The 22,554-nt window shown below is 42.1% G+C and overlaps 1 protein-coding gene across 6 annotated transcripts in view; it reads right to left on the reverse strand.

Moving 5' to 3' along the window:
* The window catches only part of TSPAN18 (tetraspanin 18), a 97,980-nt gene that overhangs the window by 15,114 nt on the left and 60,312 nt on the right, over positions 1-22,554 (reverse strand). For 3 of the 6 annotated variants that reach the window (XM_065754961.1, XM_065754963.1, XM_065754962.1), the window contains 2 exons: positions 5,590-5,669; positions 735-826 (listed from right to left, as the gene is read on the reverse strand). In XM_065754961.1, coding sequence (XP_065611033.1) covers positions 735-797 — 63 coding nt within the window. In that variant the 5' untranslated portion in view covers positions 798-826; positions 5,590-5,669. Of the gene's footprint in view, positions 1-734; positions 827-1,169; positions 1,186-5,589; positions 5,670-17,276; positions 17,293-22,554 lie in introns of those variants that run through there. The other 3 variants (XM_065754960.1, XM_065754965.1, XM_065754964.1) reach the window with 3 other exon arrangements.

Consider the following 22,554-nt stretch of genomic DNA (forward strand, 5'->3'; position numbering starts at 1 on the left):
AAGAAGATGACAGGTCAACATTAACAGCTGCTGTGGGAACACTGGCTTCATCAGTATCTTTTGATCAAAGGTGTTTCGAAGAATCTGTTCCTGTGGCAAACATTCTCTGATGAGCAGCTGACATGCTGCTCGCAGCATTTCTTGCTCACTCAACGAAACATCTGCAGCAAAAGCATCATTCTTCCTTAACACTTGCTCTACTAACTGTTGATTCTCTGCTGAATGCTTAAAAACTGAGTCCTGAGTCACTGCCACACCTGCAGGGGAGGGCCCAGTGAAGAGGCACATGGGAACCCTCTTCACCACAAAAGGACACCTCGCCCGTTTGAAGAGGGATGGCTGGATACTCCCCCCCTTCCCATCAAAGACAGGAGCAACATGGGTCATCAGGAATGTGGTAGAAAAAAATCACTGTTTGCTAGGGAAAACCTCAGCATGGCACCCAGGACTAGAAAACAATTTCTTCTGCCATTCAAGGACAGACCACAAATACAAGTTACATCTTTCCCTCTTTGTCTCCCTTGCCAAGGACTACCTTAATGCAGACAGCAGTGACCACTGAGCTGTCTTGCTGAATGTCTCAGCACCTTTGGATGATATATATTAATACCCTTGGTGATTGCTAGTGCAAAGCTGAAGGGATCTTCTGTGGCAGCTTTACTGAATTACTGCCTCTCCTGTTGGCTGCTGAAAACAGGAGGAACCAAGAGAGAAAGTGCATTCCAAATACTTACAAATATAAAGAAATTGAAAAGAAACATCAGGTACTTCATGCAGCTCAGACAGTCTCCCTCCATGGTCTTCAGGCTGCTTGATCCAACTCTTCCTGCAAAACACCAACACTATTTTAGTGCACTCAAGTTTTATTTGAATGACACAGCCCTATTTCCATTTCTATTCCCTCCAGACCCTGTGGAATTCATTATACAGAAGAGCTCATTTTTTTACCTGAACAGAGTACCATAGCACAGACTAATAAGAGATAATGATCACTGTTAATTCCCTTTGCATTCTTCCAGGTGTAGAGGGGAATGCAAATGGAAGAGAAATATTGAAAGAAATCTTTGGCCTTGTTTGCAGGGTGAAATGTTGAGGGAAAAAAAATGATGGCTAATTTTATTTTTTTCCAGTCCCTAAGGTCTCTCAAGTCAAAGAAGCACTGAACACACCTGGCTACTTCAGTTCAAGGAAGAAGGCTGTATCAATACAGGAGCAAGAAGCTGGGCCCATCAGCAAGTTCTCACAAACATGTATCTTGGACAGTTAGCTCCATACAAGCTTATCCTACAGAATGAAGCCAAGTGAACAAGGAGAACATTTTCAGGGAGACATTTAGACACTGAGAATGACTGCAGTATGTGAATGAGAGAGGGCTCATGGGGGCCATCCTCAGTTCCACACACTGAGGCACATCATCTGCCTGTCATGCAGTGGGACATGTTACTGAGCTGCTCAAGTCCTGTTGCTCAAGAGTCCATCCTGCAGGCAGTTTGTGGATCAAAACTAGTAAGCTTTTAATCACAGGAAAAAAAAAAAGTCCATTTTGAATCTCGATATGTCTGAGTTAGACCATAAAATGCTTAGGATACTATCTGCATTGTAAGAACAGCTATTAAGTTTGACTAGGTGATGCTGCGTTGGATGAAAGTTCCTGTCCCCAAAAGCTTACTGTTTAATGAAGTGACTGCATCTTCCAATTAGCGATTTCACCTCCCATCGCCCTACAGGGACTGATGAATGCATAAAATAGTAAAATTTTCAGTGAAACAAAAGCTAATGAAGTCACTGCACCTCATACAGAAGGAAGCATACATATGCAAACAGAGGTACAATTTTGCTACGCTCTCTAGAGAAGCTCTCCCAATGCTTATGTGCTTCTTAACCCACCTCTTCCCCTTACACTACAGCAAATGCCATTCCTAAAATAGACATACATCCGATTATATGCTGCTAACAACATACACTACAATCCAACTAAAAGGAAAAAAAAAAGAAATTAGACAAGGTTTTCACCAGACCAGAAATAAAACAGCTTCCTTCACTCCATTATTATTGCTAAGCCACAGAAACTTTGGAGTGCCATCTTTCCCTCTATGGCCATAGAAACTGCTCTGCTTTAACCAGAGGACTAAGAAAACCCCAAGGCAGGCAGCACTCCCAGCAAGAGGCTGCTGAGGTAAACAACCAGATTCATATTGTGTGTTTGCTGGACTTCTTCCACTTGGTTTAAAAATCAATGCAGTTCCTTCCCAGTGGCAAAAGAGACAGAGACACAAACAGCACAATGTAGAAGTTGTTGTAGACTATGAAGAACATGTGTAACTGCTCTTTGGCAGCACTACAGTGTGCATTTGCTGGCCTGGGACTGCCTGGAAGCCCCTCTGCAAGAGGAATCCTCAGTTCATTGAAAAAAACAGTTCTACAGACCACCTTACTTCTGGAGGAACACCAATTGGAATTGGAACCTGAGAACAAAGGCAATATTTTCTTCTACATTTGTTTCCTTATACCTCCTACATCCAACCATTTGACTCAGAGAGACTCAGAACCTGGCTATGAACACAGAAGATAGAGTGGGGCGCAGAGCTTTTACTTGGACCTGGAGGAGACGCCCACATCTTCCTGAGGGTTAAAGCCTTTCTCTCTGAAAGAATCAATCTTGGGATACAGAAGGGACAGGACGCAAGGGGGGAATTGTTCAGTTTCACGGGAAAGGTGAGCTTCCAGTTCTACAGGCTCATTAACTTGGACAATATGGTAAAGAGGCTATGAAAAGATAGATTGATAGGATACTGATATTTCAAGAGCCCCAGAATTAGCGGCACCCAGATGTTCCCACTATCACACAAAGGTTATACTCCAGTAAAACAAAGGACAGCTAAATTTCACTCAAACAGCCACAGTCTGAAAATTATCAGAGAAACTTCGCTGCCCTGAGTGCTCTATATCACAGTTGTCCTAGGCAAAATAAATAAAGAGATAAATAGGAAACTAATTCAGTTGCACTCTGCCACTTTGTGTCACGCACACTCATCTCACTGCAGAGGCACCCACATTAGGAAACAGCAACTCCTGAGCCTAACTCTTTCCTGCTGCTTTGCAGAGAGGATAAATCACATTCCTAGCTTGATTCATTATCCATGTCTGCTTCCTCTGCAAGATGAGCTCCCTTGGAACAGCTCTTATTCATGTGCCTTTTCATAGACACGTTACCATTTCTTGCATTGCTCCTTCACATACTGGGGTATGTTAAAATGTTTTCTAGGAGTGAGTTAGGAATGGAGACTAAACCTGTTGAGCAATCAGGTCTTGAAAACATGACTGCCAGTGCTGGCATGGACGTGCAGCCACAGTCGTTTGGGAACAGTAGAAACAAACACACACTTGGCTTTGACTAGTGAGGGCTCCCTTGTTTGTCTGGGTCATAAATTCTTACCAGTGCTGTTGCTGGGCTCACATTTGTAATTTCTAAAATTACCAGGCTTCTCACAGCAGAACAACAAATAAATGCAACCTTGAGTGGCTCCCTCAGTACCTACAGCGTGGGGACACCTGCTCAGAACAGCGTGATGTACCACGTACAATATATCCTGGGCATGTGGATCAAACAGCACACAAAAGCTCACCATCTGATTAAAACAGTGCATATTAACCAAAAGCAAGACCTACACAGGACTTAAAACCATTTCAAGTCAGTGTGCAAGCATTCTAACAAATCTGAAATATATTAGCATCTAGTTCACATACACACAGTGCTCTACACTTGGAAGAGTATATAACTGATGTTATCAACAAACAAACGCAAGCAAAATGCAAATAATGTTCCTTACAACTAATGTAATTATTAAACTATTTTACATGAAGTCACTAATCACAGGCTGCAAGAAAATAACTGTCATGAAAAGCCAATCCTGACCCAAGAGATGCATTTCCTCCCACTTCTAAGCCATACACAACAAGAGTTTTATTTATTTATTTTTAACTCCTGCTGCACACCGGTGAAAGCGAGATAAAATCTGAACACACACATCTTAATCTACCCTTTAAAAATATCTTCTCTCCCCTCCTACAGGCCTCAAATTTGTGACAGATTAAGTTCTCCTCTGCAGGAGACATTTAATGCTAAGCAAACATTAACAGCCAGAACTGCAGAAGACAGCGGCTGACAGATGCTTTCCCTGGCTTGTCCCATCTCGGATCTGTGAGACATATGAGATGCATTTGTTTTTGTCTGAAATGTAGCTATAAATGTTCCACTTTCTCTTAGGCAGCTTATTCAACATTTTCCCCTAATACAAATTTTATCTTGGAAAATGATGAGGAGGATAAAACACCCCAGCAGCGTGGCCATGAAACATACCCCAGCTGCTCTCATCAGTTAGAAATACAGTCTAGGTTTTCAAGGCAATGCAGTTCTTTCTTTTTTTTTTGTTTTCCAACCACCATTTGTTTCCTTCCTTCTGACATTTGTTTTTGCACACCTTGAAGCTATGCCTTGAGCTTCTTATGTCTAAAGGCAGCTGCTCCACCATTCTCCCAAAAACTGCTTATGCATTTCTCCTTGCTACCACTGACACCCTCCTGTACTCCCACATCCCTTTCACACTGGACTGAAACCTGTGGATTCACTTCAATTGCACTTTCATCTTTACTGTGGAGACGGACTCATGGAAAAATGTAGTTTGATACAATCTCTGAATGTCATTGAATACAAACATCCACTGTCCACAACCTGGGCAAATTTCAAGGTTTGATCCAAGTTTAATGTTTGAGCAGACCGCTCAGGGTCCCATTTTGTTAAATCCTGTGTATCTTCAAGGACCAAGACTACCTTGACTCCCTGGGCAGCTCTGCTGTATCTCTTACAAAATATTAGCCAACGTCTCGAGGAGCAAATGGTGCTATCTTACACCTACTCCCATGCTCACACACAATGCAACCAAGTAATAGTAGAAGACATTTGTTGAAGCTCTCCAGAACCACTGCCAGACAGCCTATAAAATAAATAGAAAACATGGACCAGACTCTCTTCTATGTCAGTGAATCAATTCCCAGGGGCTGTCCCAGTGGAGAGGTCAGTAGAAACATCTCTGAAGCTCTCAGGTACCCCAGTGGTGAAGGACTGCCACAGCCTGACTTCGCTCCACTGCATCCTTTCCTCAGCAACATGGCAGCATGCCTCTTGACTTGAAAGTCTGGCAATTTGGCTCAGCATGCTTGCCTGCCTTCAAAGTGTAGCCTTCTTCCTTGGGAATTTCCATGTTCACCTTTGGTAAGCAGTATCTATCTTCTTAAAAAAAGTGGTTGAGTTCTGCTAAAAGAGCTCTCCTAACAGATGGCTCCTTTCAGTAAACAGAGTATTACTCAGACTATTACTCTTGATAGAACGGAGATGGGGCAGATTTATAACTAGGAGACTGAGCAGAGATGACTTGCTGCACTACACCTCACAGGTGACTTCACCTGACAACAGGTGAGCTGTGCATTTCTTATTCCACTCCCGCAAACTACAGTTACACCAAACCAGCCCTGACTGAAACAGAGAGAGCATCTGAGATACAGAAAAACTGAGCTGTAAGCAAGCTTCACCTTAGCAAATCTCAGGACTTGAAGCACGCTGTCTTTTCTAGTCTTTAATTGCCTGTGCGTCCCATATATCTCTCTGTCACCTAGAAGAGAAAAATACACAATTACTGCAGAAGTCAATAAAATACAGTCATGTTGAATACATAACTTATTAAAACACACCACTGCCTTAATTAACCACTTTAATTTAGTGCATATTAGTGCTAATGAAGAGCTTTTAATACCCAGTGAAGGATCTGATTCCTCAGAATCTCTAACAACCTTTGGGGTGTTTTTAATGCCCACAGACCACACGTAAATCCATAGTGCCATTACGTATGCACCTCATACCACAACAGCACTAGATTAATCACAGCTGTACCTTCAATATTTTATAGGAGGTTTAGACAAACCTTAATCTGCTGTGACTTTACAGCCCATTTACTGGGAAAATGGAAAAGGCAGAAGGAGGGAGATGGGATGTGTCTCTGGGAGGCCCAGCACAGCCATGAGGAGCGATGGCTGTGGAGACTCCGGGTGCTTTCCTACCTCCCCAGCCACCTCCTGCACAAAGCTGAGCAAACAGTTTTCTCTCACTGTCTGGGAGCAGCAAGAGAAGAACAGAGAAGTTACAGAGGGATCTCTGGAGTGGGTGCATTTAACATGTTTCTTACAAACATTGTGCCTTTGAAAACTGCCTTCCAAGAAGACTTCTGTGAGTAGAAGCTTACAGTATGCTGTTGTCAGGAAGTGAACAGAGTTTTGAGGTAGCCGAAACTAGTACAGTACAAAACATTCGATGAACATTCATAGTCTTTTCATTTTGTATTAATCCCTCTTATTTTATGACCTTCCTCTGTCACCATTTCTGAACAACCAGAGGGGATGGCTCCCCTTTGGAAACATGGAGACTGCAAATAGTCTCAGCCAACTGTCCTGCTGCAAAGTACCTTGGGTACCACTGGCAGCTGAACGACACATCCACTGCATCACTGGATGGGCCCCAAATTGGTATCATGTTTGGGGGTCAGCAGGTTGTCAGAGCATGCCACGCAATCACTCAAGCTGTCTGCAGAGTGCACAGAAACCTCCAGAGGGTAGCCAGCAGAAGCTGCAGACTGAATGTGAGCAACTGTCGCTGACACTCAATGGAGAACTCCTGGCACACAGAGCCCAACTTCATCTTTTTATCCTTTTCTTTTGTGTGTGGGGAACACTTTGTCCTGAGCTTTGCATGAGCAACTGAGAGACAATTTCTCCAGTTGTTCTATCCTGTGATGCCTTTACTCCAGGACAGCTGCTGCCAGAAGATGCCTCTATCTTTAAAGCAGAAATAGCACTGTGCTACAGAAACCTATCATTAGGAAAATCGCCAGGATGATGGGATTCCTGCTTCTACTGCGCGTGCATATAATTACATTCATATAAACCCACAAAGGTCTGTGTGGGAGATGAATTTTATTTTTTTTTATTCCTCTTAAGTCACAATATTTTAAAAGAAATTACAGCACCACAGAGAGGAAGAGCTTAAATGCTTCAGAGGCACCAGCAGGTGCTGTGTCAGAAGGGATGAAAGAGCACGTTTTGGTGCCAAACAATAGCAATACTCCATCTTACTCTACAGCCCTAAAGGGGAGAAGTCCATGCCAAACAGACTCACTTTGGTTAATAGCTACGATTTTGTCATTAGGGAGAACTGCAGAAATTGCAAAACCACCATGCCTAATTGTGACTTGAGCAAGCTGATGCCTCTAATTACAGTCGCTGGGGAAACACAGTGGAAGCTGGAGCCACAGTGTAGGCCAAGCCTCCTTCCTTAGGCTGCGCGTGTGCTAGCCACACTTTCTCAGCCACTAAGCAGCTGCACCTGGCATACAGTCCTTTCACCCTGCCCATGTCATCAGCCACCACAGCCAGCTCCGTGCCAGCACTGGCTTCTCCTTGTGCTCACCGCTTGCAGAGCAGCCCTTTGTGGAGAACATGCATCAGTGAACAAGAAGTAACTCAGCTTGTGGCTCTTGATGGTCTCTGCAGCTCAGAAGAGAGCTGAAGAACCAGAGCAAAGAGACAGGAGGCGAAAAGCAGCTGATGGAGTCTGAAAGCGGCTGTATGAGAAAGAAAAGAACGAGCAGTGAAACATGGAAAAACATCTGTCTGGTTTTGGAGAGAAATCCAGCCTCGTGCATTTGAACTGGTGCAGGAAGATCACCAGAAGAATGGCTTATGGGTATCCTGGTTTAATTAGTACCCCAACATACTGCCAGCAGCCTTTGCTCACCACATTTGCAGGATCTAAGAAACAAACACATGCCAGCCCACATAACCAGCCAAAGGAGAAGCTAAAGGCAGAAATCACATCCTGCTGGATCTCCAGGTCACTGCCTTTATACTGAAGGGTGAGGATAAATGTCTCTGCGGAAGCAGGCTCCGTTTCACATCGGTTCAACGCAACAGCTTCAGAAAAAGGTAAAACATTTGCCATCCCTGTACTGGAGCTTGGTACAAGCTGTCAGTCCCACGCATTATCCTGTAACGAATAGCTTCTATATAAATAACTAGTTGCACTGGAATTTCATAGTGCTTACATAGCAAAGTCATTGCTGTGACACAACTCCATTACTGCATGTAAATCCAATTAGATCCCAAAGTGCACTGTGCAACTATAATCGGCCCCTGTGGAGCAGCAATGAGGGGACCTGCACAAGGCCATGCAACTAGATACTAAATTACAGTCAATCTACCTCCTCTTTAGTTGCATTAAAATGCTAATGTCACTGTAATATGGTCCCATTTACCAGTGATGACTACCTTGCCTTGCAACACTACAATGAATGAGGCTGTTGCACTGCCTGAGAGCATTTAATTCCTCAATACACTTGAGCAAGCAAGGCCCTTAGGGGCATTTTATATCTTAAAACAATAACCTGATTGGCTTTTATAATGCTAAAATCATGTGAGGCTGGGGATGGTGTTTATACAAATCTAAACTGCTGCTACAACCACCCTAAGTCTCATTACAAAGCAGAGTTCTTAGGACAAATGGACCATGGTGCCCCTGAGTTCTTGTCCATCTGATTTTAATGAAGACACTTCAGTCACAAAGCAGCTGTGCTTAAGAGCACACTAGTCACACACAGGAGGACGAAGGGAGCTGGACTGAACCCCTTTAAACTCCATATAAATAACACCAGCTTTGTAACAAGAATGATAATACAACACTTAGCAGTTAAGTTTTATGTTTACAACTTTGCACAATGTGTGCACAGACTACATGAAATCATATGGTGGTAAAATCTCCTACACGTATGCAAACATTCCGGATGGAAAGGCAGAAATCAATCCCTGAGAAATCCTCTTTCATGTGTTTGAAGTACCCATAGAGCATGAGGCCACAAGCCACCCCACTCCATTTAGTGGAAATGTGCTTACAGCACTATCTGAAACATGAACTGCTCACTTTGCCTCCTTCCCAAACCAAGTTCAATAGATAATCATGTCTGGCTCCTTCATACAGCCTTTCTCACACAGACATCAGTCACCCTAAATAATATCTGTGTACAGAGTTGCTTGCAACTCTTTTAAGTTAGGTTCCCTCAAAAAAAAAAAAAAACCCAAAAAACAAAAGATAGCTTACAGGTGTACTTTCCCTCATACTAACCACAGTACAACAGAACCATACGGAACAGACTGTCTTTCTAAACAGATAACCCAAAGATTATATGCGCTGATAACTTAATAATATTAACTCTGTTCATGAGATAAGAAAACCAAGGGTGGAAGGGGAATGGACACACTAGACCTCCAGAGCCAAAGTACAGCAAGCTGCTCCCCACTCCATGCTGAGACTCATGCAAAGGCTGATTATTTCTCGCTGACAACTTCCACTCCTTGCAGTGCATTTTCTGTCCCACAGAGAAGCTTACTTAACATACAAAAAGGGAGGCAGATAACTTTGGCCTCCTATATCCACAAATATTTCCTCCTAGGATGGAATAAATGTTACCCACAGAGTGGGTCACGCGGCTGCATCACAAGCTGAGTGACATTACTGTCACACCAGGTGCTATCAAGTGCTGAGACTCTCCAGACACTTGCGCAGCACTCCAGACAGTTAGGGCACTAAACATAAAGCATAAATGCCTGCTACTTCTTTCTGTAGCTTGACACATCTCACCTTTACAACTGGCTCCTTGCTGCTCTTTTCCATCCTCTTCTTCTATAGCCCTGCTTTGTTAGCAGCAAATGCCTCGGCAGTTTGTGACATTCGTGACTGTTTAGAAAGATGCAGGAACAGATCTCAGAAACATTGGGCAGTTGCTGTGGCAACCTCATCCTCTTTGGACCACAATATTCAGTGGTTCACGAAGTTCCCCAATACTTTGCAGACTTAAGGCAAACAATGCAGTGGAGAAAAATGATTGATTTTAAAGTAAGGAGGAAATAAAAATGGATCACCATGAGCCACAAGGCCTTGCCCTATCAAAAAGATTATAATGATCTCTCCTTGGCAAGGAGTAGCAGCATCAGGCATAGGCAAGGACCCTCTGGCAAGGCAATGTGAAAACCCCTGCTTATATAATTTCTTTTAATAAAGAACAGAGCTCCAGAGCAGAGGGTTAACTACTTTTTGTTGTTGTTCTTTTTTTTTTTTTTTTTGCTCTTTTTGTTCTTAAGGAAGAGGTGGGAAAAATACCCCCACTCTTTAACACCAGTTTAACTGGGAGACTAGTAATCTTAATTGCTTTTAACAAAATCCCAAAACAGAACAGAATGTATTAACTACTTAAAAACAAAACAAACAACAAACAAAATAAATGATCAACAACAACAACAAAAAAGCCTTTCTTTGTTCCATCTGCCTACACAGATGCTAAAAACGAAGTCAGTTTTGTGAGGTTTAGGTAGTTTAGAAAATCAAAGGTTAGGAGAAACATTCTGATAAAGCAGCCTATCTTAAATGAAGGATCTCAAGAATTCTAAATAAAACAAAATAAAGCTGCTAGAAGTATGAGAAGTGGCACTATTTATTGGATTCGGGTCATCCTTTAAATCCTGTTAACAATAAGAAAAACACATCTCCAAGTGCTATGCATTCTGTACACAATAGGAAATTCTTTAGCCCACAGAGCTCACAACTCAAAGTGATATAGTTCTTTGGGAACTAAATAAATCTCACAAGGTATAGTGGTTATATTTTAAGTAAAACTTGAACGCAACAGAAGTGGTGAGAAACAGCCTAGGTGAAGAGAGGCAGATGTGAAATGTAAGTTACTCTGCTTAGAGCCAAACTGATAACGCATGCCACATATTGCCTGCGTAAATCTAAACATAGTTTCACTTAATCAATACCTTTAACTTACTCCAGGACATAAAATCACAGCTAACGTGGCATTAAAGGTCAATGCAAAGTGATCTCAAGCACATTTGTCCTGATTAAGGTATGAACACACAACCATCCACTGAATAAGAAGGTGAAGGAGCAGAGGGAGAACCACAACCGCAACCCACAAGAGAGTCTCGGTTGATCTATGGGAAAATCAGCACTAGTTAATAAATCCCATAACCTTGGCATACACGTTTCTAGCTGCTCTCCCTTCCCTCCAAAGCAGCACAAGGGCTCCAGCAGCGATTAGGTCCCAGGCAGACAACAGCCCTCCCCTCAGCACAGCTCAGACAGGGCGGGCAGGACTAAGCGAGGTCTAGCCAAAGCATGCAGGCTGACTCCCAGGTGCTTTTACTTTCTCAGTGGATAACACATACTGCATCAAGATGCACAATATCATGCTGCAGAATTTGTTGCTTTCATAATGCCTCGTTTTTCTCTTCATCTGAACTTACTCTGAAAGCATGTGGTTCACTGTCCCCCTTCTCCTTTGTCCTTAACTTGTGGCAAAGGTAACACGAAAGAGAGGTGACTCGTTATTGCTAATGCATTTGAAAGCACGGCCATTAAAAGGGGTTATTCTGGAACACGTCATGGTTTTTCTTGCTGTTCGCACAGGCGGCTAATGATCACCCTAATAGCTTCTCTCTCTGAAGTCATAATAAGCTTATAAATGAACCTATTCAGCACATATTAAAAAGCAAGAGATGCTCCGTGGATTACAACCTTTACAGAACTCCCTATGCATTTGTTCAGAAGGTGCTGCTGGGTGCCCACCTGCCTGACTGAGCCGACTGCCACAACAGTGTCATCGCCTCTGCTGCGCCCATGCAGGTGTAGGAGAGACTGTGACCACTGAGGTCTGGTCCATTCATCCCAGCATGTCTGGGGATTAGGGGATTAAGGAACAATGGGAGCCTAACCCAAATTCTTCTGCTGACACCCAACACAATTGAGGCACTGGGCTGTCAGTGCATGCCCCTGGACATCTAGTGGGACCTTCTGACATCTGCTCTGGGTAGGTGGCATTTGGTGGTCCTGGCAGTAAGCTAGGCAGCATGGGGAATGTATGTTGGAGAGAATCCATCTCTTTGAAAGGGGAATGCCTCCTGGCTCACTGTAATCCATTTTGATTGCCTCCTTACTTTAAAATCAATCATTTTTCTCCAATGCACTGTGGCTTTGTGTTCCTGAGGTGAGGGTAACAGGGAGCTCGTTTCTTTTGTCACCTGAAATGCTTTCTCTACTATAACCTTATCCTTAACACTTAACTGCTCAGAGCCTGATCTAAATCCCACTCACAATTCTGTCAGACTTAAAAATGTCTTCAAGAGAAAAATAAAAAGAATTTTTCAAGAGGGAAAAACATAGTAAAATCTGGGAGCTCATCTTCATTATGGTTCTGAGTCAAACATCTCACAATAGTGAAAAAGTTTCCCTTAGGGAAAAGAACATCACATATGATACATACACTTTCCCAAAATACCCTTAATCTCTAAGCACAGTGTATCCATAGGGAGCTTAAGTGGAGAGAGTGGGGAGTGAGTCCCCTGGCACAGGAGGAGCACAGCCTGAGTGCTGATGGACTGGATGCAGGGCTTTCAGGCAGCCTGCTCCATGGGGCGAATTTCAGCAGCACAAAGTATCACATCTGCTCTTAAGAGAGCTCATCCTCCTAGTAAGCACTTCTGTGTTGCCTGAAAGACAAGACCTCTGTGCAGAACAGACCTTTTCTGCATCTCCAGGAGACTGGCTGGGGTTAAGGCAGGTCAGATGATGAAATACAGATAGCTTTGTGTTGATACTACCCACGGTGCCTATTAAGAAGGCTGTAATTGTAAGAAAACATTTTTCAGCAAGGATATTTAATACAGTGCCAAAAAGTCTCCCCAGGCAGGCTTTGTTTTAAGGTTTGTGAGCTCTGGGGAGAAAGGATTGTATCTCTTGTATTGAAGTGGTTCAGGGCCAGCACGTTTTTAGCTCTATTGTAATCTGAATAACACACAAAGGCAGCAGTGGAAACTTCTCTACCAGAATCACTTTGCAAGATGCTGGGAATAGCCTGGGGCAAAACCTGAAGCACCATCAATCATCCCTATATGTAAGAATTGGCGTGCACTGACAGGGTGTCATAAGGACTCTTTCAAAAATGAAACAGCAAATTTAACTGTGGAAATACTCAGGATGCTGATGAAGTTTTTGTTTTAATATTATTATTTTTTTATTTAGCCTTTGTTAATATTTTACCTGTCAGGAGTAAGTAACTGAAGACATAAAACTTCCTCTAATCCAAATCAGGGGGGCTGGAATAATTCCAAATGTACCAAAATGATAAAGGCAAGATCTGAAACACCAACCACGAGGTAGCTCACGTGGCCTCCAAACAGCACAAAACCCACCCTGTGGTTGGGCAGCAGAGAGCTTTGTCATTCACACCCAAAAGAAGCAAGAACAGAGTTGGATCTGATCCAGCAATTCCTATTTTCAGAGACATGGTAATCTTTGCAGGGAGAGCAACGAACAGAACATATTGACAAAGACAGATCTCCTGCAAGGGGCAGGACTCTGCCAGCTAACCTGCATGTCAGTCAGGACTGATCTGAACTCTGTCTGGAAAATAACCCCAGCTTTCTGTGACTGAAGCTGACTATATTCAATCTCAGCTGTGCCTCTCTCTTGATCAGCATGACATCTGAAAGCAATGCTGCCTTTCAGCCAAAAACCAGTGTATTTCCTAAAGCATCACAGGCACATTTGGAGGGCAAAAAGCCAAAGCAGCCCAGGTTTAGGTTGAGACACGGGGAGTTGTAGATGTTCAAGCAATGCCTAGCAGGGCCAGGCAGACCTGGGGCATGCTGTTGGTTAGGCTGTTGTTGCTCTCAGCTCTGCATCCACAGATCTGGAGTGACACAGCATTTAATGGCCTCCTCAGCCATTGCTGCTGTCAGCAAGGGGAGAGGAATCTTTCTGAAAATACCGAGGAATTTTGCTGCATTTAGAGATAAATTATACAACAAATTTCAAAACAAGATTCTGCAGTCCCCTGTTCTAGTGCTTTGCTTTTATTTCCTAACTTCCCCTCTCTGCTGCAAATACACTGCCTTGACACAGCAATTTGCACTGTATATGAGATACAATATTCTTTTTTGACGTCTAATTTTTGCATGCAAGTTGACACATTTAACAAACTTGACTTAGCTCAGAAGCATCCCAAAATCTCAAAGTCAAAAAGAATGAATGAAAGAAAAAAAGTGGATGCCAAGGAAGCCTTTATTTAAGCACTTCACATATCCTGTATGGAAATATCAGCTCCTGAAATTCAGTCTTTGGTGAGATGACATCTTACATAACACCTTATTTTTCTAGTATCATAGGGCAAAACCACTTAGGTTTCTCATCTAATACTTTTTTGCTGCTTTCCCTGCTATCTTGGAGGATTACAAGCAAGTTAGATAACTCCAAAGCATTTGAGAGGAATAGCCAAGATATTCAATGGCAAAATCAGAGGTGACCAGACAACTACAGAAGCTATCAGTACAGACTGTGAGGTATTCATTCCCATAAGTCAATATAATAGTGCTAAGCCTGTACCAAAAATCCAGAATAATGACTTTACCACCGCTTAAACTTTACTGCTGGCTCACTGATTCCAAAATTAGTCTCTTCAGCTGGACTATTGCTTGGGCTACAGATTCTTTAAGACAAACTCATTTGAAGGCAGGATATTTTTCTAATGTCAGATCTCATTCAGAAAAAAACAATCACATTGCTGGATACGGTATTAGCAATTAACCAACAAAACAAACTGATTTTAATTAGGATGTCAGTTGTGCAATGGTTTGGCCTAGATTTCTGTCTCTAGTGGTATACATTTATATGAATCATAGACAAGATAAGGAGGAATTTACCTCACACATCCCCTTTTTATTTTGAAGAAATAGAATGCAGGCTTCAGTTCATGACTGTTTTAAGCTACCACTTGTGGTTATTACCTTTGTTTGGAGGCCTCCATTTTACAGCCTAGCTGTAGCAGCTTATAAAAACACAGGAATTTGCCTGGAGTGAAGTGTCCTTAACCTCAATGCGTTTGAGTTATCTTTGTTCATGCATTTCACTTTCCCAGTCCCACAACCAGACTGTGGCCTGATCAGTCACTTTTTCCTACAAGGGAGGACACATTTTTCTAGTTGAAATACGTACGTGAGAATACATGTCATGACTGTGTTCTCTTTCCAGGATCTTACTGCAACTGAAGGCTTAAGTGAGCATTTTAACTGAAACTTTAAAATATGGGGGCATTTGGTGTTTTAAAGATGACATAACCTTTTTTGTTAAAAGATCTAAATGTAGATACACCAGAAAAAAATTGTCCTTTCCCATAAGTTAGGGTAAGCTGTGCCGCAGTAGGGAATTTTGATGCTCTAACTATGCAGGAAGAGCTAAATTAGCAACCCTGCATAGCATAGAACAAAGTTTCTTAGCATCTGCCCTCTTTAAACAATGTACAGTTTGAGCTCTCAAACCAATGCAGCTTACTCCAAATCCCAGCACAAAATATGATCAAAAGCCTTTTGCTCCTACCAGTTTAAACATGGGCATTTTGAGCTTTACATGGCTGTTAAAAATATACATCTGTGAACAAAAAAAAAAAAGAGATAAAAAATGAGATTAAAAAGGCCCACTTAGATCTGACCCACAAAAGCATTACTTCACACATTAAACTAAAGATCTACCATTAATTACAAAGCTTAACAGATTCTCTGACCACCACAAAATTGAATATGTGCTTGTAATGACACAATTGAAAAAAAACCTACATGAAAACATTAACAGGCTATTCTAAAATTGGCTAAATCACAACCTACCAATCTTCCTTGAGTTCATTCTGTGGGTAAAATGTGAGCAAAAGCTACATTTTACCAGAACACCAGGCAACAACAAGCTCTTCTGGAAATGGGCAAATCCAAGACCTGAACCAAATTCTTATATTTAGGACTGCTGCACAGAAAGAAGCACTTGCAAAGCTGGGTAAATTTTGCAGCCTTAACTCTTCGCTGACAGTGGTTTCCAAAATACTGAAGACATGATGAGTGAGTGCAAACAAGAGGAAATTCCTCCTGAACTTCCAGCTTCAAGTAACACCCCTGTGAAGAAAATCTTACAGATTTTGAATATTACATTACCTACTCGAGAGCTGAGGCCTTTGAGCACCTTCTCATAAGACATTCTGAACAAAGCAACTCCTGCCAGCTCCTCTGACTACTGGCATCAATTAGCAGGACAGCAAAAGGGAAAGCAGAGTGCCTGCTAAGGAAGTCTGAGAATATGCACAACAAATAGGGAAGAGTTAGTATAATTACATTGGTAAGGTAACTAGAGGCACTGCTACATCATTGTTTGCTCCTTAATTTAACAAATGACAGTATAAGGTGGCTATATATATGGTGGGGGAAAAAAGGTGAAATTCTTTTGCTTTTGCATAAATTTGGCTACGTGATTATAGGATGTTGACACGTCTAAGGGAGAGCTACTGAATATTTAACCTTTGAAATGGAAGCTTGGTTGTCTCTTGTCCGGTTAACATCCACACATATCTTTCATTAACTCTAATTAGGGTTAACAGTGTGTTCACATAAGTATCTCCATAATTAATGCTAATTGCAGCAACGAGCAAATGCTGATGGGAGACAAAATGCCAAGTTTCTTCTGCAGGGTTAAGCATTCAGAGCCTGGACTTCTCTCACTCCCATCTTTTCCTTTAAAGGCTCCCAAAACAACCACACACATCACAGACAGACTGACAAGCTTATCCTTGCAGCATGGGACACACAGAGTCATGAGTAACAACACACGCTGTTATTTATATGAAACAGAAACAGACACACAAAGCCTGACACATACTACATTGACTTGCTCCCAGCTGCTCACTGCTGTACAAGCCTCAGAATAATACAAGACCAGTGCAGACTGACACTTTCCCTCTCCCTTTGAGACGTCCAGGCTGCACAGAGGAACAACTCTTTTTTTCCTGTCAAATGTTAAGATAAGTCATTTTCATTATACAAACTAAAGAGCAAATAAGATTATCACAACAACCTCAATTACCCTTACTAATGCCATTATGCCACCCCTATTCAATAGACTACACTATACTCCTAGATCAGACATTAGCAAACCATTAAAACTGTAAATGAGAAAAGCAAAATCATCTGCCATAATCAGAACAGCAACAATCATGCACCTTCTGTGGTGCTCCCAGTTTGAGCCCTCAGCCCCACAGCAGCTCATTTTGAAGCATTAGCAGACTGCTTCCAGACAGGTCACTTACTAGCACTCTTCTCTCTCATCCCATCATAAACTGAGAATTTCTATCAGATTTGTGCGATTCTGAAGCAGAGTAAGGTTGTAAGCTGTCTTTAGTTGGGCAAGTATTTATAAAGCCTCTGGGAGCCAGGGGAATGCTCTGCAATTTTCCTCACATGTTGCAGATATTATTAGTGGAAATCCTGCAGTGCAGTGATGTTGCAGGGGACAAGAAGCATCAGGAGTGCTAGGGAGAGCCCATGAAGAAGTCCCACAGGAGGTGGAAGCAGGGGAAAGTCCTGCTGGTGCTCAGTGCTGGAGCTAGAGTTGGAGCTGTGGAAAATCTGACTCACCCGTCCAAACCTTCCCCACGCCCCAGTGCTAACAATCCTCAGTTCTTGAACGCTCTGGGACAGCTCCAACCACAAAATGCATGTGGGCAGGAGTCCCACTGAAATTAGTAGGTGCTTTGTCTAAAAGATGAGGAAAAAAAGTCAGTTTGTGTATTTGTCAGCTCACTGACACCAACCCATACTGCACTTCTGAAGAGACACATTCCCCCAGGACTCACAGCAGAAGTGGACATGTTTTGGCTTTGCTACGTAAAAAACAACTGTTTTCCTTCCTTTACTTTCTGTCCTGGGGAATTAGTGACTCAGGCAGGATTCTCAGCACTCTGTGGGATTTATTTTCCAGCATGTTGAGGACTTTTTTTATATTGGTATGCTGTCTTATTAATGCAGCTCCATTCAGACTTCAGATTTTCAATAAGTCTTCCTGCCTCCTCATTTTACCATCACAATTTTTCAGATGAGCTTGGGGGATTACTCTTCAGGAAAGCAAGGAATAGGAAAGGAAGGAATAGGAAGCACAGAAGGCATAGACTTGAGGCGTGCCTGCTGCCTCTGAAGAGAGCCAGCTGTGTTTCTAACACACCAAACCCTTTGCCATTCCCTTCTCAGCAAATTTAATCCAAGGGGAACATCACTCAGCCCCAGGCTGTGCCCTTCCCACACAGGCACTGCCTTTTGTGGAACTCAGCCCCACACTACTTCCTCTCCCAGGTCCACACTCCAGCAGACACTTCTGAAGACACATCTGTGTGTAGTGTTGAAGCAGTCACCTCACTGCAGAGTCCCACAATCCCACAACTTCGTGATGGACCAAAATGCCTGAAGGAAATAACCCTGCCCTTCCTTTGGCCAGGTTTGTTCACAAGAAGCACTGCTCTGTATCCAAGCAGTTACACTCAGAAGAGGAAAACAGAATATTATTTCTGGGAATGTATGGGGCCAGCAAACATTTTACCTGTGCTCTTATTGATCAGAGACCATTTCTTCCTAGACAAAGGGTTGCTTTTCAAAATGTATTTTTGAGTGCCCACATGCAGTATTTTTTACAATCACCTGAAGCAGTGGAAATACATTTAATAGCAATGGAACCAAAATCAACCAGGACTCTGTATTATCTCTCCACTTTGGCTCACTTGAAAATATGCAATGAAAAAGAAAACACAGTCAGTTAAAACTAACACTTGTAAAATTACTTAAAGATCAGTGTTGTAAAGTAGCAGCTTTAAAATGAGGTGAAATGCTAAGCAAAGAGCTGCACAGACATTTTTATAGGCATTGGAATGAACGTCCAGTAAGCATTCGCAGAAATCTGAATTAATTGAAACTTCTGGCTACTCTATATTTTAGCTGGACGGCTGGCACAGCTTCAGCTCCTTGCCAACAGGCTGACAGGGATATTAGAACAGAGAGCAGGAGGGAATCAGCCAGATGCAGTGAGCTGTCAGTACACAATCTCAATTATTAGGTAACAGTAAAGATGTTCTCTGAAAACCAGTTCAAATTCTCCAGGGCTCTGCAAAACACAGAACTGTATTGGCAATATAGGTTGTACAAAAAGATGGATCTTATCTGAAATAATTTGCTTTCACTAGGTTTTTGTTTTGTTTTGCCTTAGCTGAAACTGAAATTATAGAAAAATGGTATGATAACATAATCAGAAGCTCAAAACATGTGTTCCTGGATGTATTTCTTGACATCTCTTTGTCTTGTTGTCGATCTACTGCCCAGCTCATCTTTACAGCCTTTCTAGTCTATTTAGCTCAAAAGAGACAGCCTTCCATTATGAAGGGTATGTAGATGAGATTTGGCACAGTGAAGGCTTACTCTTATTATCTAGGGACGCAATTCAGTTACAGGTTAGGAAACATGCTGGGAACTTGTTGGTGTGTTGGGAACAAACAGTGAATAAAACGACCAACTAGACAGATATTAGCATCTTCCATGGTGCACTGCAACTGGACACTGTGAGATACTCTCTGACACACAGTCATATTTTAAGAGGCAGAACCAAAACCAGATGTGGACTTGCTGGTAGAGAAGAAATATCAGAAAGCTTCTGCAGGAAGCGTGGACCCTAACTACCTGCTCAGGAATTCACAACAGGCTAGTGACACAATTTTTTGCCCTGCTAGGTTTACCTGCCCCCTTGTAGAACACCTCCACTGCAATGGAGCTCTGCTGGGCACTGTGTCTGGACTCTTCTCTTTCTGACCAGCCTCGGCCCTGGCTGCAGAGAAGGCACTAGTGGCACTGAAAACCCAAGCTGGCATTGCTTAAGGACCAAAAGTAACCACAGAAGTCATCTGCATCCAGAACTCACATGAAAAACAAACAAAAAAAAATCTGAAATAAAATTAAACACAGTTGTAATCATCCTTAACCATAGCAGATAATTCAGCTTGCAAACACTCTCAAAGCTGCAGTGGGCAATAAATCAGACATGTCATTTCCAGCAACTCATCACTGGAGTTGCCTGCTACATGGCCAAAACAAACACAGAGGCTCTTTTCTTGGTGATGCTCAGAGCCAAGATTTCTTGTGCTGGCTCTTCTCTTAACAAGCACTCCTGTAAATTACAGTTACATTCAAATTTAGCATTCAATTCCTAATTATTTCCCTCTCATTACTGAGTTAGTAGGTTTGGTTCTCATAGGCTGATACACTGTGTCTTATTTTTTTAAAGAATTTAATTTAGTTTACCCAACTCCAAATGTACATATATGATGTCTCCACTACATTAACTCATCACTGTCACAAAAACCACTCTGAAGGCATCCAAGACCTTCTGGTTTCCAAGCATATTGTCTCAAAGGTACAACAAAAAGCAGTAATGGGCAAAAGAAACCTCTGCAATGTCATGAAAAACCAGTGAAATGCTCTGAGGCCATGCCCAAGCAGAGTTGCAACATCCCATCCCCTCCACATCACTCGGAAGGATAAGAGAATATTTCCAATAAAGACAGGGAGAATGAAGGTTTATACATCTTTGATGCCCTACAGCTGGAAGGAAAGACCTTTGTTAAAAGTCCACTAATCATTTACCATTCCATTTCAATAGTTTCAGTTCTGAATGTTGGATAGTGCTGAATCAAGAAAGAGAGGTTAATTGTTTAACCTTACAAAAACAATCATGCCTCTTTCAGCGCTGCCTTTTTGCCTGCTTCATACTTCTAGTTTCCCAAAGGATTTGAAGCTCAACAGACCGATACATTCTTTAGTGAATACTATACCTGAGGAATCACTACATAAAATGAGACCATTTCAAGGTTTCTACAGCTTTCAGATCTACATGTTGTATGTGCTCTGAAAAAAAAAAAAAACCACAAAAAAAACCAACCCCACTCCTATTTGTTTGAAATAAAATCTGAAATCACATACTTCTTTATCTCCACTCAGCGTTTCAATATTGCACAAATTCAATTCAATTACTATCACGCCATTTTTTACTATATGCTGGCTAGGAGAAGACGATGCAGTTGCACGGGATAGCTGACACTGGTTTTTAACTCTTTCAAGCAGCTCTTCTTATGAGAATTTGTTACAGTTCCATGACAATTTATCCTTGTGTGTACTGTGAGCTATACCTTTTCCCATAAAGAGGTAGTTAAGCAGTGATGATTCCTCATACTCCCAATAATTCCCAGCCAACATCCAGCACAAAGTACTCTCTCTACATTCAGCCCAGTCTTGTTACTACACAAATCTGCGTGTGGGGTTAAGAATGTCATCTTCACTCAGTCAGTGTCTTCTAAATTTCCCTCATGCTACTGTGGTTCCCCAAAACCTCAGAATCACAGAATGTTACTCCAGACTTATTCAGCAGGAAATGAACGCCTATCCACTCCTCATTCACTCATTCATTCCAGAAATCATGCAGCCCTATTGCCTACTGCCTACATGAAACAAAATGAAACACAAAACCACACCATGGACAGGAAGTAAGAGGGAAGGGAAAGGGATGTGCTTACGCTTTTAAGGAAAAATTTCTGTGGTATAAGTTGCTTAATCTAAAAGGTTTAGAAGGATGTTAGTACTAAAATCTGATTAAGGCTAAGTATTTTATTGATATGCCTAGTATGCATGTGCTTTGTTTTACCAATGAATAGCAAGTTCATTTGCGAAGACAGGAGGAATCATCAAACTGAAAAAAAAAACCCATACCAGTCTACAACAATTTTATATCCAACTCTGCCTTCAGTAGGAATGAAAAGGGGGCTCGTACTTTCTGCTTTCAACAAATACTAAGCTTCTGTGAATATTGTTAATGGTAATAATCAGTGGCTTTGTGTCCATACTTTTATTTATGCATGTATGTATATTTCTGCACACATAATACACACAGCCTATGAATATGTAATGTATCCCTCCCTTCCACTCAGAAAAGCCAAGGCAGAACAGATTGCAGTCTCCAGCCTGGTTTTTCAACAGCTGCCTCATGAGAAGCCTCCATGAGCTGTATCCTTCAACCTCTGCCATTCTTCACATACACATAAATAGAAATACAAAGTGTGTGTGTGTGACACTAAAGTGCAACAGAAAGCATAGCAATAATAGCAGAGTGGCAAAGTTGTAGGCTGCAGCAGGTGAGGATAAGCCCAAATGGCCACGGATGCAGAAACAAAAGGAAAAAAGCTGCTTACCCTTATAAGGCCTCAAGTATGTAAGGATCTCCAGCAAGATACTCTCACTTCCATTGCCAACCATTAAATGAGTTCTGGGAATTGGTGGACCCTGGCTGCTCCTCTTCCAGTCACTCAAGTACACTGCATGCACCTGAGCTCCCCTAGGTTGGCCCTGCCTTCCCACCAGGTGCTCCATCACTGCTTCAGGCCGTGACTTCACATTTCCACTACAGCATCAGAACAATACACTTTATAATATTAGCTCAATGGAAATAAGGTGCTTACCTGTTTCAGCTACAAGGATGAGCCAGTATTCACACAGGACAAA

The sequence above is a fragment of the Cyrtonyx montezumae genome, unplaced genomic scaffold, assembly GCF_038088225.1.
Source record: "Cyrtonyx montezumae isolate F1298 unplaced genomic scaffold, pur_monq_1.0 scaffold_10, whole genome shotgun sequence".
In the NCBI taxonomy this organism is placed as follows: Eukaryota; Metazoa; Chordata; class Aves; order Galliformes; family Odontophoridae; genus Cyrtonyx; species Cyrtonyx montezumae.